Source organism: Suncus etruscus, chromosome 3, assembly GCF_024139225.1.
Source record: "Suncus etruscus isolate mSunEtr1 chromosome 3, mSunEtr1.pri.cur, whole genome shotgun sequence".
Classification (NCBI taxonomy): domain Eukaryota; kingdom Metazoa; phylum Chordata; class Mammalia; order Eulipotyphla; family Soricidae; genus Suncus; species Suncus etruscus.
The window spans coordinates 132,761,477-132,777,676 of record NC_064850.1 but is presented as its reverse complement, the minus strand read 5'-3'; the positions used below and the strand labels follow the sequence as shown (position 1 = coordinate 132,777,676).

General features: G+C 36.4%; 1 protein-coding gene across 1 annotated transcript in view; it reads left to right on the top strand.

Moving 5' to 3' along the window:
* LAMA1 (laminin subunit alpha 1) overlaps positions 1 to 16,200 on the top strand; it is a 148,866-nt gene that overhangs the window by 118,269 nt on the left and 14,397 nt on the right. The window contains exons 46-55 of the mRNA XM_049770891.1: positions 451 to 584; positions 1,402 to 1,552; positions 2,701 to 2,825; positions 5,858 to 6,008; positions 6,589 to 6,733; positions 7,449 to 7,590; positions 11,337 to 11,451; positions 11,576 to 11,740; positions 14,446 to 14,597; positions 15,895 to 16,080. Of these exons, the coding sequence (XP_049626848.1) occupies positions 451 to 584; positions 1,402 to 1,552; positions 2,701 to 2,825; positions 5,858 to 6,008; positions 6,589 to 6,733; positions 7,449 to 7,590; positions 11,337 to 11,451; positions 11,576 to 11,740; positions 14,446 to 14,597; positions 15,895 to 16,080 (1,466 nt within the window). The remainder of the gene's footprint in view (positions 1 to 450; positions 585 to 1,401; positions 1,553 to 2,700; positions 2,826 to 5,857; positions 6,009 to 6,588; positions 6,734 to 7,448; positions 7,591 to 11,336; positions 11,452 to 11,575; positions 11,741 to 14,445; positions 14,598 to 15,894; positions 16,081 to 16,200) is intronic.

Below are 16,200 nucleotides of genomic sequence, written 5' to 3'. Positions count from 1 at the left end.
CCCCCTTCGATCTTGCTCCAGCTTTAGGGAGGGGAGCACTTTTAAGTCCAAAAAGAAAAAGTGAGTTTGGGGAAAACAATTTTTATTTTTAATAGTAAAAAAGTTGTAAAAATATTTCAGAAAAAATATTACAAGAAAAATATTGTTCTCTAGGGACTGGAGAGATTTTGGAGATTAATGACATGCCTCGCACGCTGCCACCCCTTTGTGGTTCCTTGAGTCACCTTAACACCCCTGAATTCCTTAGCAACACTGAGGTGGCCTATTGAGTCCCAGATTTCAGTTAGCTGAGAATCAGCAGAAGGGGCCCCCAAATCTTCTGAGGACTGCTTGGAAATCCTTACCGTCACCCCTTCCCCCTGCCCCCAGAAAAAGATTTAATTTCTTAAAGTGTTGGTAGTCAAACTATGTACCATGGAAACTCATCCCAGTTCACTTTCTGTGTCTTAGTCTGATTTTCTGGCAGTGGAGATGCGAAAAGGGAAGGTGGCCTTCCTCTGGGATATGGGCTCTGGATCAACACGGGTAGAATTTCCTGACGTCCAGATAGATGACAACAAATGGTACAGCATTTATGTAACCAGGTAAAAGAGAGAGTTATCTCTCAGTATCTCTCTCCTTAGAACTATTTGAATAGTTACCTGTGTATAATATAATATAACAGTCTTAGAAATGTCTTGGAAGTCAGATTTTATTGAATGACTCCTTAGTTTAACAATAGCAATAATGGAAACAATAATGTTTCCACCTTATTTTAGAAGAAGCCTTGTAATCAAAATCAACAGCCTAATGTAGAAAAGAGTGAAATTTTGTTACCTTTAATTAAATCAGAGACAACCAACACAATAAACTGCTTTCTCTGCTACATGGGGGGAATAGATTGCAGTTTAGTAGAAGCCCAGGTGGCAAAGAATAGAGTTAGCTAGCATTTGAGTGAAAACTGAGGACAAGACAAAGTGGGGAAGCACATCTTAAAATTCACACAAAATAAAGTTTTTCCTTTAAAAATCCTCCTCTTAGAGGTAATAATTGAAGCAGATTTCAATGTATCTTTCTTGTTTACTTTTGTATAATTTGTATAGTTTCTTTTTGATGATATGCTGGGAATCTGGTGTTTATATAATGCAGCAATATTGGCAGCAGTAATCTTCTAGGTTATAGTTTAATCCATTATTCTTAACCATCATAAGCAGGAAAGTAACATAATGAAATGGAATTACTCTTTAAAACTTGGGAGCAAAAACTAGGGCTAAGATGAGCAACATTGGGAGCAGAGAGGTCAGTTAGGACAATTGAAGTGAATAGATGGAAGGATAAGCAGATACGATTTTGTGTGAAATATATGTTTAACTGGGACCACGTTGAAACTCTATTGTGTCCTTTTTGTAATTTTGTTTTTAGATTTGGAAATATTGGTTCATTGAGTGTAAAAGAAACAAGCACATCTCAAAAGCCACCAGCAAAAACAAGCAAATCTCCTGGACCAGCTAATGTTCTGGATATAAATAATTCAACATTGCTGTTCATTGGAGGACTTGGAGGACAGATCAAGGTAATATCATGGATGTTCACATAGATACTCATATAACTGGTTGTTTTCCCTCTTTTTTATTAAAAAACTTTATTCATTGATTGATTGATTTTTGAGGGGCCACAGCCAGCAGTGCTCAGGGATTACTCCTGGTTCTGTGCTCAGAAATTGCTCTTGGCAGGCACAGGGGACCATATGAGATGCTGGGATTAGAATCACTGTCTGCCTGGATCAGCTTCATGCAAGGCAAATGCCCTCCCTCTGTGCTATCACTCTAGTCCTGGTTTTACCTATCTCTAACATTGATGTTTAGTTTGTTGAATACATCCTAAGGAAATGCAATTATTTTTGCTTCTATTATTTTGGTTAATGACAGTTCATTTGCAGTACTGGATTCATTTTGTAAAGTAAGAAATCATGCTTAATAAGCTATATCAGGGTCTGGAGCAGTCGCACAAGCTGTAAGGCATCTGCCTCGCCTGCGCTAGCCTAGGATGGACCGTGGTTCAATCCTCCGGTGTCCCATATGGTCCCCCAAGGCAGGAGCAATTTCTGAAAGCATAGCCAGGAATAACCCCTGAGCATCATCGGGTGTGGCCAAAAATAAAAACAAACAAATGAAGAAACAAAGAAACAAAAAGTTATATCAATGGAAAAGAAAGATTTTTTTTCTATTTGAGTTTCTTATTTAGAGATAAAATGAGCATTAGCATTTCACATTAATTTATATAATTTTCTGATTCAAGTGTTATACTAATAGTAACTAGTGTTTAACCAGGAACCTATCATTTTTATTTTAGTATATGTTTCCCCTCACCAGATAAATTCATGTCCTCCTCAAAGTTCTAAAATGAGAGAAAAGATCTCAATACCTACAAGCTCTGACTTCTAACATGTTCTCAGTTTCTCTTCTATGAAATCAGGTTCTTCTCTAGTAGCCAAAAAAAAGCTGAGATGTTCATTAAGATATTTTCTGATTATCAGTTATTGTAGGACTTCACTTCAGAATTGGAAGGAAACTTAGTTATTTTAAATGGGACATATTTCTGGCTGTTGTTTTCTCAAAACTTGGCTTCATTAAAGGCTACCATTGTGCTGTTCGTGAACTTAAAATGTGTATTCATTTTTACCAAGTCTATATTGTATAGCGTTTTTTAAATTTATTCTAGAAGTCTTCTGCTGTGAAGGTTACTCATTTTAAAGGCTGCATGGGTGAAGCCCTCTTGAATGGACATCCAATTGGTCTCTGGAACTATGTGGAAAGAGAAGGGAAGTGCCACGGCTGTTTTGGAAGGTATATGTGCCTCTGTTTAACACAGTATATTTTTTTTCATTTACACCTGAAAGCTGCAATAAAAAGTACACATACATCAGAAACAGATAGCTTCCAAGGTCATCTTCTTCCAGAGAAAATGCCATTGTTTACTATTAGGAGCACAGATTTTATTTTTAGCCCCTAAAATAGAAATGCTCCTTTTCCTGGGACTCATGCTATATGGTGATATCATGGATAACAAAATTTAAAAACTTTATACATTTACTCAAAGAACTATTTGTTTCAAAAAGCCATAATCTTGGGTAAGTCCATATCTTTTTTATTTTGAAAATATCTCAAAATAAACAACTAGAACTGGAGCAATAGTATAGCAGGAAGGGAGGGAGGGAGAAAAGGGAGTGGGTAGGAAGGAAGAAAAGGAGGGAGGGAGGGAGGAAGGAAGGAATTAATTTCTATAGTTATAGAAATTAAATGCATTTAGATGTGCAGAACATTTCCATAACATTTTGTATACACTGACAGTCAAAGACAGTTTTGCAATTATATTTTTGTATTTTTGATGTTTTACTAAAGTAACATCATATAATTACATAGATTTCTGCTGTGCATTATTATAAATCAGCATTTGATCATACTGCATTATCTTCTCCCCAAACAAAAATACTTAATTTCACAAAGCTGTAACACTGCTTCTATTATTTTTTGATTATTATTTTCTGATAAAATATCTGCAACCCCATCAGTATTTAAGACCCTTTTCCCAGCACTATATAAACCTTGGCTGTTAGAGAAATCTAACATCTGATTTTAATTTCTTTCACTTAATGGGCCACTCTGCACAGGTATCTATAATTAACAGTGAGTTGTGACCAGATCAGTTAGAAATAACTCCATAGGTTCTGGGAATGCCCCTTATTCATTGTCACTATGTACCATAAGTGATGCAGTGAAAAAAAAAAAAGAAATAAATCCATTACATTAGAAACTTGTGGATGAGACTTCATTTGATCACTGTCAAGTCTATTTTATCCTATGGGTCTTTACTGGAATTTGTAGCCTTTTAGTTGCAACTTTTCCCTCTCCTTAGCTTGCTTAAAATATCATGATATAAAGCTTGGGTATTGAAAACATAAAACTAAAAATAAAGAGCAGTTTTGTAATCTATGTCTCTTGGGCACTGGTCCAGTTTTCCTACCTCCAAACAGCATTTGATGATATTGGCTACTAAGGCCACTTCAATGCATAAAGGTGAAAATGACCATTAAAAACATGTCTTGCCTCCTTAAACTATAATGATGAGCAGGATAACACAATTTATATAAAAATGCACGACAGTACTCCTGTAACAGCTGGGTGCTATAGCAGGTCCGTTCATTAGTAAAATGGCCTTTACATGCCTGTATTGTGGCTCTTACTTGGATGACAAGTGCCGAGCCTTTTCTCTGTGGCCCACCTGAAAAATATACTCTTGGACTGACTTAAGAGGCTGTTGGGCCCAGAGGTTCCCGAAGAGAAACCAGGTCCATGCTGGAATAATGCAGCATTGACCCAAAGCATGAACCTTTTCAAGAAAGTTGTATTGAGTCATGTTTCTCTAGACTCCAGACCTCTTTATCATCACCTCACTTGAACACGTCCTACTGGAAAAGGGACCCCAAAGTCCCAGACCTCACATTCTAGTGATCAGAGAGCTTCTGTGTTCTGGGAAAGGAGAAGGATGCACAGTGAAAATGAGAATTTTCTTGAATGTTGTTGGAACCTGGCTTCTCCATTCCCTTTTAATATCCTTGGGCAAAACATTTAATATTTGAGGTTTGTCTTTTAATAGGGAAAATAGTGGCCACTGAATGGAGGAGACTATCATAAGACAAAGTGGAGCAAGTATTTGTTATGTGATAGCTGCTGTACTAAGACCTTTTCATGGATTAAATCATGATATTTATTGCCTGACACTTCCCAGAGAGGTGCTGATATTGACTCAAATTTTTATAGTATTTGAACTACACCAGGCTATGTTCAGGACTTACTTCCAGATCTGTATTGAGGGAAATTACTGGAAGTTCCTGAGGAGTGGGATGTCATAGTCCCAACGAGCTAACCCTAGTCATCTGTGCACAAGGCAAGCACTCTATCTGTTATATTTTCTTCAGGCTCTATTATCTCTATTTTCTAGATGAAGAGCTCGAACCTAATAGAGATTTCTCATGGCTGGCTAATTGGGGAACTGTATTTGAGCCTCTGCAGTTTATTTAGAGTGCTTTGCCACAGGAAACTATGGTCAGTGAGACAAAAGAATATACTTTTGAAAAGTCATTGTTTTAAGAATAAAAGAATTATAGAATTAAAAGAATAAATAATAATGAAGCCATAGTCTCAGAACTTTCCCATTTCTACTTCTTTTATATGAAGTTATAAGTTATATACTAAGTTATTCTAAGAAATTATTTTAAATCAAAATCATAGGAAAAGCAGGATTACAAGAAGCTATGAATTTGAAAATTCAGTTTTCATTTAAAATAGCTAGAAACACTTTCACTGATAATGCAGTATTTCTTGAAAATTATGAATGGCACCAAACTGGATTATTATACCTTTTTTGTTTTGTTTTTGTGTTTTTAATAGGATTATTATGCTTTTAAATATAAAATATTAAAAATGAGTACATCCTAATCCAAGTTTTCCACCCACGTTCTCTGATATTCCAGAAATGTCTTTTTAAAACATTATAATATGTTCTAGATCAACTTAATTTAGAGTCAAGCATAGTCAAGCCAATCTTTTGAGGCATGAAGCAAAATAAATGGAAAAAGAACCTTGTCTGAGAAAGTATGTGCTACATGTTATATAATTTTGTTGTGCGTACATCCTGAGATTTTTGAGATTTTGTTTTTGTCAGTGATTTCTTTGGTAAAACCAATTTGTTATCAAGTCACAAGATCCAATTAATGAGAGTACTGCCACTGTTCTGTATTATATTAAATATATTGTTTCTTCCTTATCTACTTTCCTAATAATGGGCTATATTTCACTTGCTTTGCTTTGCTTTGCAGTCCGCAGAATGAAGATTCTTCCTTCTATTTTGATGGAAGTGGGTATTCTGTCGTGGAGAAGACACTTCGGACTACTGTAACTCAGATAATCATGCTTTTTAAGACCTTTTCACCTAATGGGCTTCTCCTCTACCTTGCTTCAAATGATACTGTAAGAATCTATATAAGGACTTGTGTGTATATTTATACAGCTAGTCTGCTAGGGGATATTTGTGTCCAGTAGATGTTTTAGAGAATATATTTATCTTATGTGTCACTTCCATATAATATTCTGTATTGAAATCATTTATTTTATGAGTAGAAATTTTATCAAGGGCCCTTTGGAAAGAACAACAATATGCCTAGAAAGAATTAATCTTCTGGTCATTATAGTTATCAATTAAAAATTTGCTATTTGAACTCAAGAAGTATATCTTACAGTGTGTTCATGATCTCACTGTGGCTTGGGAACGTCAGGTTTTACTTTTGAATTGAATTTTTGTTATCAATCTCAGTAAAAGAGATGCAAAGATTCCATTTATCCTTGGTATATAATGAGTAGCACTTTTTTGTATTTTACGTAGTATTCTGGAAAGACTTCAGGGACATTTTTTTTATTCCTAGCATGGGTCTTTGACTGTTAGGCCAGCCCTAATTTTCCTCAGTTTGACTTTTGCCATTCCAGACTTGAAAGGAAAGGAATCTTGGGATAATCGTGTAGCCCATGGATAACTGTTTTCTCTTTTCTGCAGAAAGACTTTTTGTCTGTTGAACTGGTTCACGGCAGAGTTAAAGTTACAGTTGACTTAGGCTCAGGACCTCTTGCTCTTATTACAAACAGACGCTACAATAATGGATCCTGGTTCAAAATAGCTTTCCAGAGAAACCGAAAGCAAGGTAACTATACAAATATTCTAGACAGGAAGCTGGTAATTCTCAGATCTTTCAGTCTTTCCAAAATCTTATTTCAGCTTTAGCATTGAAAGCCATTGTTTTCTTTGGAATAATATTTTTCTGGAAGCATAGCTGTATTTTTCTCAGATTTCCAAGTGTGTTACTTAGTATTGTTTATTAGGGTAACTGAAGAGATACTACAGTAGGTAAGGTGTTTTTGCCTTGCAAGGATTCTACCCATGTTTTATCCTGAACATCATATATGATTCCCTAAGGACAGAGCTTGGAGAAAGTCCTGAGCACAGTTGGGCATGTCCTCCCCAAATTATTTGTTTATAATAAGTGAGAATAAAAAAATCAAATCCATTTTTCTTCTCTAAACATTACTATCATTTACTGATATATAGTCTGAATTTATTGAGATTGATACATAGAACTTTCTTTTACCATTTATCAAACTTGTAGGACATAAAAGAAAATATCTTGGAGCTAGACAGATAATACAGTGGACAGAGTGCTTTTCTTTTATGCAGCTGATTTGTGTTTGATACCTGACACCCCATATGGTTCCATGAGCATAGGAATGATCGCTGAATATAAAGCCAGGGTCAACCATAAGCAATAGCTGGCTGTGGCCCCAAAATAAGCAAAGAGAACAAACTTTATGTTTTGCTTCAATATAGAGAGTGATTTTCAATTCCTTTTTGATTATTTTTAGGTCACCTAGCAGTTGTTGATCCATATGACACCAGCTACAAAGAAACCAAGCAAGGTGAAACTCCTGGATCATCTTCTGACCTCAATCGTCTCAATAAGGATCCGATTTATGTTGGTGGATTACCTAGAACAAGAATATTAAGGTAGGGGCCGGAGAGATAGCATGGAGGTAAGGCGTTTGCCTTGCGTGCAGAAGGACGGTTGTTCAAATTCCATCATCACATATGGTCCCCTGAGCTTGCCAGGGGCGATTTCTGAGTGTAGAGCCAGAAGTGGCCCATGAGCGCTGCTAGGTGTGACCCAAAACAACAACAACAACAACAAAAAAGAATATTAAGGTATTAGTACCACATTGCAAAATGTTCAGATTCCTGACTACTTACCACCATCATTAGTTTCTTAGAACTGCTACAACCAGGTACCTAAATTTGTTGACTTAATAAGAGAAGCATGTTTTATCTCAGTACAGGTACTGGAGGTCAGAAACGAAGGTGTCTGCAAAGTAGTTTCCTATTAGAATTGTGAGAAAATGGGCCGGACAGATAGCATGGAGGTGGCGCATTTGCTTTGAATGCAGAAGGCTGGTGGTTCAAATCCCGGTATCCCATATGGTCCCCCGTGCCTGCCAGGAGAGATTTCTGAGCCTAAAGCCAAGAGTAACCCCTGAGTGCTGCCGGGTGTGGCCCCAAAACAAACAAACAAACAAAAAGAATTATGAGAAAATAATCTGTTTTATGTTTGTTTTAGCTTCTGCTAGATTAAGGCATTCCTCAGTTTTCAGTTAGTATTCCCTCCACATGTACACTTGTATCTTCCTTCTGTGTAAATTCCTGCATCTAAATTTCCTCTTTTATTTTTATGTTTGGAACAAGAAACTTTTTTTCTTTCTTTTGTTTTTGTTTTGTTTTGAATGAGAGTCCCTTTCTCCCCACAGTTAAACCAACACTGGATTTTTTTTGTTCTTTTTGATGTGTGCCAACCTCTGTGGTGTGATATGGTATCTCATTGTAGTTTTAATTTGCACCTCCTTGATGATTAATGGTGTGTATAGAGTATTTTTTCATGTATCTTTGAGCTACCTGTATTTCTTCTTTGAGGAAATGTCTGTTCACTTCATCTCCTATTTTTGGACATGTTTTAATGTGTTTTTTTTTTCTTGCTAATCTTTACCAGTGCCTTGTAGACTTGGATATTAATCCTTTATCAGATGGGTATTGGATGAATAGTTTCTTCCATTCTGTTGGCAAACTATGTATCCTAGTCACAATTTCCTTTGAGGAGCAGAAACTTCTTAGTTCATGTAGTCTCATTTATTTACCTTTGCTTCCACTTTCATGGTCAGTGGTTTTGAATCTTGATTTAGCTTCAATGTCATGGAGTGTTCTGCCTACATTTTCCTCTGTACACACTTCTGATATCAAGGATTTTAATCTATTTTGAATTGACTTTTATGTACATCATTAAAGAAAGGTTTGAATTCATTTTTTATACATGTAGCTGAGCAGTTTTCCTAACACCCCTTGTTGAAGATGCTTTCTTCCACTTTGTATCTCTTGCCTCTTTATCAAAAATTAATGGATCATATATCTGAGGCAAAGTCTCAGAATATTTAAGTCTTTGCTATTGATCTGAAAGTCTGTCTTTATTCAATACCATGCTGTTTTAATGATCATTTGTCTCCTAATCTCCAGTTGCAATAATTATTCCCTGACATATTGGGTGTAGGACAATCCATATAGCCACGGTTTGGGCTAGAGTTTATATGTACATTTTTCTAAATGGCACAAAATATCAACATGGGAGATAGAAGAGAACCTCTATTCTATGAAAACAACCTAAACTTTCCTTTCATGCTCAAAGTTTTATGGATGTTATCAATTACAGCCTCATCATGTGAAGTGGAAGGAATTAAGACCAAGCCAAGTTGAAATTTGGTGGCAATTCCATAGTTTCTTAATGGTACACAGCTTGTTCCCAGCATAAGGAAGCACAGAAGGTGTGACTCTAATAGGAGCTTGTGTTACTGCAAAGTTCTCCTGCAGTTAGCTGCCTGAGAATATAACTTGGAGGCATTGATAGCCTTTACATTTTGGAAATTAGAGCCTGATTACTTTAAAGCTTTGTTCTTTTATTATTGGAAGTTGCCATATTGCTGGTCAAGGCTCAGGGATATTTGTAGTTAAGTTGGAAAGCATCTGCATTGATGTGTGAGGCCATTAGTTCAATCTTCACCATTGCCCCATATCATTGTTATCCTCAGCACTGCCATTGGAACACCTACCTGCATAAATAAGCAATGTCTGATACACTACAACTGATTTTATAACCACTAGACATAGCAACAGGGAGAGAAGAGGATAAGAAGAGAAAACATTGGGAAAAAAAAGGGGGGGTGAGGAAAATATAATGTCTGCTAGGAGCCTAAAAAAAGGGTTCTGAGAGAAGAGAGGTAGCTCAAAGGGAGACTCTGAGTTCAGTTCTTAGCAATATAGGAATCCTTGAGCAAGAGCAGGTCTAATGCTGGTATCCCTAAGCACTTCTGATTCTGAGCACCATGTACTCTTCTCAAGGTGAGTACTGTGAGGGCTTTGATCACAAGGAGTGGCCCTTGGAGATACTGATCAATGTTGGGAAGGGAGGACTCAGTAAATATAAATACATAAAAGAAAATTTTAATTCGAGAAAATCCCAGCCTTTCCAGCCTACAATTATTTCCTTAAGACAGAGCTCATGAATATGCAGCAAAAACAATAGCACAGGCATATGCTAGAGCATTGTAAGGCATTTGCCTTGCACACGGCTAAACCAGGACAGACCTGGGTTCTATCTTGGTTTCCCATATGGTCCCCTGAGCCAGGAGTGATTTTTGAGCACATAGCCAGGAACAATCCCTAAGCATCACCGGGTGTGGATCAAAAACCAAAGGAAAAAGTATCAGTGTCTTCTCTAAGTCATACTTACTTCCTCCCCTAATCCAGGCAAATGTTCTATTCTACATGGAGTCTGCATTACTGTCTAAATTTTCCTTATACATTAATATCCTTAGTCAGTGTAACATCTTACCTACTATTGACCTTTGGTGATTAGCTTTGTTTTTTTATTTTGCTTGAAGTAAAAACAGAAATATTTGAAACTTCCGGGGGAGGGGGGTGGGAAGGGAGAGAGAGAGAGAGAGTATGATGAGAGAGAATGATGAGCTCAAGAGAGAATGTGAGCATCTTTAGAGAGGACAAAGAACCCAGTACACATACCAGTGTTAAGAGTATAAAATATTAATGTGCACATCTAAAGAGGGAGGTGAGGACAACCTGCTCCAAGTGCATTCATCACCAAGTGCATGGGATGGCAGTACAACATGCATGTATACCTGATCTGTATTTTAATGAGTATATTTAAATTTTAATAACTAAGACTTTTAAAAATAGTAAAAAGTCTTCTCTTTTAAAACTATCAAACGCTCCCCCTTTTTTCAAATCTAGGTGATGATTTAAATAGTCAAAAATACTAAATTCCACCCCTTTATTTTATTTGGCGGGGGTGGGGTGGGGTGGGGTGAGTGTTCTGTGGTGGTGATGATCACACCCAGCAGTGTTTCAAGTTATTGCTGGCCTGGTATTTGGTGGTACCAGAGATCAAATTTGGCTCAGTGAAGTTCAAGGCAAAGTGTGTACTTTCTGTCCTATCTCTCCAGTCTTTTTCTTTATCCTCGAGAGGTTGCGCATTTGACCAGAATCTCTTCCCATCACTATCCTGAGAAAGACACTTGCCTTGTCAGTGCTACATGACACTTAAAAATGGATCTTTATTTCCAGGCCCATTTTTAATCATTTTTCAAAAATGAAGTTATAAAAGCTATTATTTCGTTTTGTCCTCCTGATCTTCCCTACAGGAGGGGTGTTGTCAGCAAGAATTATGTGGGCTGTATCAGAAACCTGGAAATATCCAGATCAACCTTTGATTTACTCAGAAATTCCTATGGAGTGAGAAAAGGCTGTATACTGGAGGTGGGAATTTCTTCATCAATACTGGGATGATTTTGTATAAATACCTATTGACTTACAAATTTAAGATAATGATGTTAACCACCTTGAGGTCCTGACTTTGCTTTTTCTTCTCCCCTGTGACTAGCCTATTCGAAGTATTAGCTTCTTGAAAGGCGGCTATGTTGAACTACCACCTAAGTCTTTGTCACCAGAATCTCAATTGTTGGCAACATTTGTCACTCAGAACAGCAGTGGCATCATTCTGGCTGCCCTGGACAAGCAAGGGAAAAAAAAGCAGCAGGATCATATGGTAAGTAGGTCAAACATTGCCATGCTAGTTCAGGAAAAACATAACTTCCAATAAAAATGACTAAATTATGAGTGGTTTCGTAGTTGTGTGCATGCCCTGTTGTTTATGGGTATGCATTTTTAATAAGTTAAAATTGGTGTTGCTGACTATTTTCCCTTATGAATCAGTAATTTTGTTTACTGTCCTATATTTCTTTTACAGTTATGGAGAAGGAAGATACTTGCTACCTCTCTTTACTTTCAAGCTCTTTGAATTAACCCTTTCTTAATGAACTTTCTTTGACAAGCAGTAGCTTTTTCTCTTTGTTCTGAAAAGAAAAACAGTAAATCATTAAATTCTGTTAAGTTGTTTAGTATACTGCCCCATAAAGCAATATTTTCTTTACACATTATAGGGGTAAGTGGAGAAGAAAAAGAAATGTGGTTTGTGCTAAGACAGTGAAGGAGTAGCAGAAAGAAAAGTTGATGGTTTCCCTCTTTATATTCCTTTTTTGTAGTATAAGTGATTTTCCCCTATCCTCTACTTAAATTTGTTTATATTATATAATTTGAAAAGGTTTTTTATAGTCTGTTAATACCTTGATAAGGGGTAGGTAATACAAGTACAATTTTTACTTGTGTAAACTATTTTGCGAGCATTTCGGATGATTTACAGGCATTGCTGTATGATTAAAACCATATGACATGCACTATGACTAGTAATTCAGGCATTTTGCCAAGGAAGAAGTAGATTCAGAGAGTTTTGTTTAACCTTCCTCAGGTCACCTAGTTGTTAAACAATACACAAATCTCAGATACATCATGAGCCATTAGATAAAGATTTGACAATGACAGATAGATATCTGGGTTTTATCAGTCTATATATTTAAGTTAGAATAGAATTCTCACAATATAAAAATTGACCTATGTAAAGTAAATCATGCAGAGCAAGTTAATGCTTTTACAATACTTTAAGGCCTCATCCTAGCTATACTTCCAAAACATGTCAGTGAAAATAAAAGCTTGTGCCATTAAGCAGTTGCTTCTCATCTCCTTTCCCATGTTAGCATCCACTGGTTTTCATTCTGTACCTTTGAATGAGTGAATTTGCCTATTTCTTTTCTATAAATGCATTCTTAAAACATGTTATCATTTACATATTTCACTTAGCATGTTTTCCAGGTTTATCTACACTTTGGCATGTGCCCATACTCCCTTTCTGTGACTGAATAGTATGCCACTGATAGTGCATAATAACATAAAAACATCATTGGTTTACCTCTTACTGCATTCATGGGCAATTGGGCTGTTTCTGCCTTTCAGATACAATTAATGCTCCTATAAGCATTCATTTCATCATTTTAGTACCACTTTTAAATTTATTTAGATGCGTATCTAGCAGTGGAATTGCTGGGTCATAAGCTAACTCTATGCAGGGATCCTCAAACTTTTTAAACAGGGGGCCAGTTCACTGTCCCTCAGACCATTGGAGGGTCTGACTATAGTAAAAACAAAACTTATGAACGAATTCTTATGCACACTGCATATATCTTATTTTGCAATGAAGAAACAAAACAGATACAAATACAATATGTGGCCCACGGGATAGGGTAATTTATGAGGCATCATCAAACTATTTTCCTTTACTAATCTTATTAGAACTACAGAAAAATGAAAGTGTTTTACTAAAGTTGGCACACACAATAAAAGAAATTCTATAATCCAATGTTCATACGTATACTGTGAACTAAAAAGGCTGGGGTGGGGTGAGAAGGAAGAGACCATGGGATAATGGCGGAAGATATTGATAAACTGGTAGAGATACACTGGCATAGTAGCTCTGCAACTGTAAAACAAAGTTCAATACTACTTTAAATTATGTTTCAGTTAAAAATATTGATAAAAATACTGTAAATTAGTCACAATCTCACTTTGCTGGTGGGCTTCTTTTGGGGATGTTAACAAGTTCTAAGAATGGAAATTACTTTTGAAGTCTTTAGTCTTTTGAGGGAGATGAGGAAGGGATTGGCTACACCACCTGTGCTTGGGCTACTCCTGCCTTTGTGTTCAGATATGACTTCTGGTAGCCCTGTGGGAACCATATGTGCAGTGCTGGAGATCAAACTGGATCAGCAGTCTACAAGGCCAGCCACCTAATTTCCTGTACTATCTCTCTAACCCCAAATGACTTACTATTAATCCAACTTTTAGAAATATAAGGGAAAAATTCATAGGCTGAAAAAGGTTAAATGTTTATTATATATGGTTAAAGGATAAGCTATGTAAATGAAAATCTTGGTTATATTTAGTGATGATAGTATAATATAGAATCTAAATAATATTACAGGTATTAGAAATCAATGTGTAATGCTCAAAATAGTTGTATTATACCAGAGATTCTCAAGTTTACTTGGTCTATTTACCCTTTTCAAAGAAAACATTAAAGCAGTAAAACAAAAAGAAAGTAACAAAAAAAAAATCTAGCAACTGCTGAAAACCTACCTTCTTTATTCACAAGAACAAAATGTGCCCACCAATTACACCCAATTACACCTGGAACAACCATTGAGTACAGAGCCCTCTTCGAAAATAGATGGTGATGTTATTAAGAAATTGCTTACATGGTGCTAATCTTCTCACACTATATAAGATGATCAGTTTTGGAAACTTATAGTAATTTTTCTGCATATAATAATGTTTCTTTGGAAAAACTCTGTCCACTTTCAGCCTTTCTTTGCCATCATGATGATTGAAGGCCACATTGAAGTGCACGTTAATGCTGGGGATGGAACAAGCCTGAGAAAAGCTCTCCTGCATTCTCCCACAGGCACTTACAGCGATAGTCAAGAGCACTCTATTTCTTTGAGGAGAAATGGAAGGTACTTGGGTAACAAGGACATAATGGCCTCACAATGGCTTTTATTGAGAACCTTGATATAGTGCTCTTTTGCTGGTGTTGATTGCTTTTAACTTTATATTTTGCTTTTGGTGGTGCTAGGCAAAAAAAAAAAATTCAGGTTGTTGTTCTTGGGTCACTCCTGGTGGTGCTTAGAGAACTACATGGAGATGAAGATCAAATCTAGGCCTTCTGTGTGCAAAATATGTGCTATAGTCTGTTGAGCTATCTTCCTAGATCATATTGTATTACTTTTTGAGATGATTTCACTGGGAGGATTAGCCAGTGTTTTATAGCTATAAAATATTTACCCTTTCTAGACAGCAATTTGAGGTGCATAATAAAATATTTCTGGAAGGCTAGACCAATAGTACAACAGGAAGGGCACTCGCCTACATCTAGCCAATTTGGGTTTAATCCAAGCAATTTGTATAGTCCCCTGAGTCTGCCCAGACTGATTTCTAAACTCGAAGCCAGGAATCTGGGCACCACTGTGTATGTCCTTTTCCAAAATTGTGAAAGTTTTTTATTTCTTATAAATTGGAAGCTCAAGAAAACAGGCCAATTAAAATGGTACTGGAGGCATAGGGCCACTCCCAGAAATACTCAATCAACTGGGCCAACTGTTCAATGCTAGGGTTTAAGCAGGCACTGAAATTTCAGGAGCCTGAAATTTCAGAGTCACACATGATTATGCCAGCCACGGTTGTGGATGAAAGAAAAAGAAAGAAAGAGAAAGTCAGAATGAAGGAAAGATGAGAGGGAAGGAAGAAAATACTTTCTAAAAGTAATTAACTCTATAATATTTAACAACATTGTATTTATTTTTATTCAAATACTTTTCATTATTAAATAATGTTTTTCTTATTCAACTACTCATAAGTTTTGTTTTTTAGATTTTTTTTATTTTGGGGACATATATGGCTATGCCCTCAGAAATTGCTAGTGGCTTGGAGGACCATATGGGGATCAAACTTTAGTGAAATTTTATTATTTTTATTTATTTTTATTTATTTCTTTATTATTGTCTTTGGACCTCACCTCTACCCGAGGTTTACTATCTCTGAGGTCAGAGATCACTCTTGGTGGGCTCTAGGGACCATATGTGGTGCCAGGGATAGAATCAGGGTGACCACAGGCCAGGCAAGTATCTTATTCTCTGTACTAACTTTCTTGACAAGAGAACTTTTATTGTTAAGAGCTAGTAGAAGTATTTATTATAATAGCTATTGTTGTATTATATTTAAAGCTTTTCTTTAATTCTTTTTTTGCCATTTTAGAACTATCACTGTCCAATTGGATGAAACACATCCTGTAGAGATGAAGATGAGTTCATTAGTAGAAAGCAGGACCATAAATGTATCCAGCCTGTACATAGGGGGGGTTCCAGAGGGTGAGGGGACACCCATGCTCAAGATGAGACAATCATTCCATGGTTGTATTAAAAACCTGATCTTCAACATGGAGTAAGTGTTTCTGCTTTTCACATGGTTCTTTACATACTGTGTGCCAACACTGATGTGAATATAATTTTGCTGCATGAGATGGTCTCAAGTTCTGCATATCTTTGGATAAGTGAACTATAT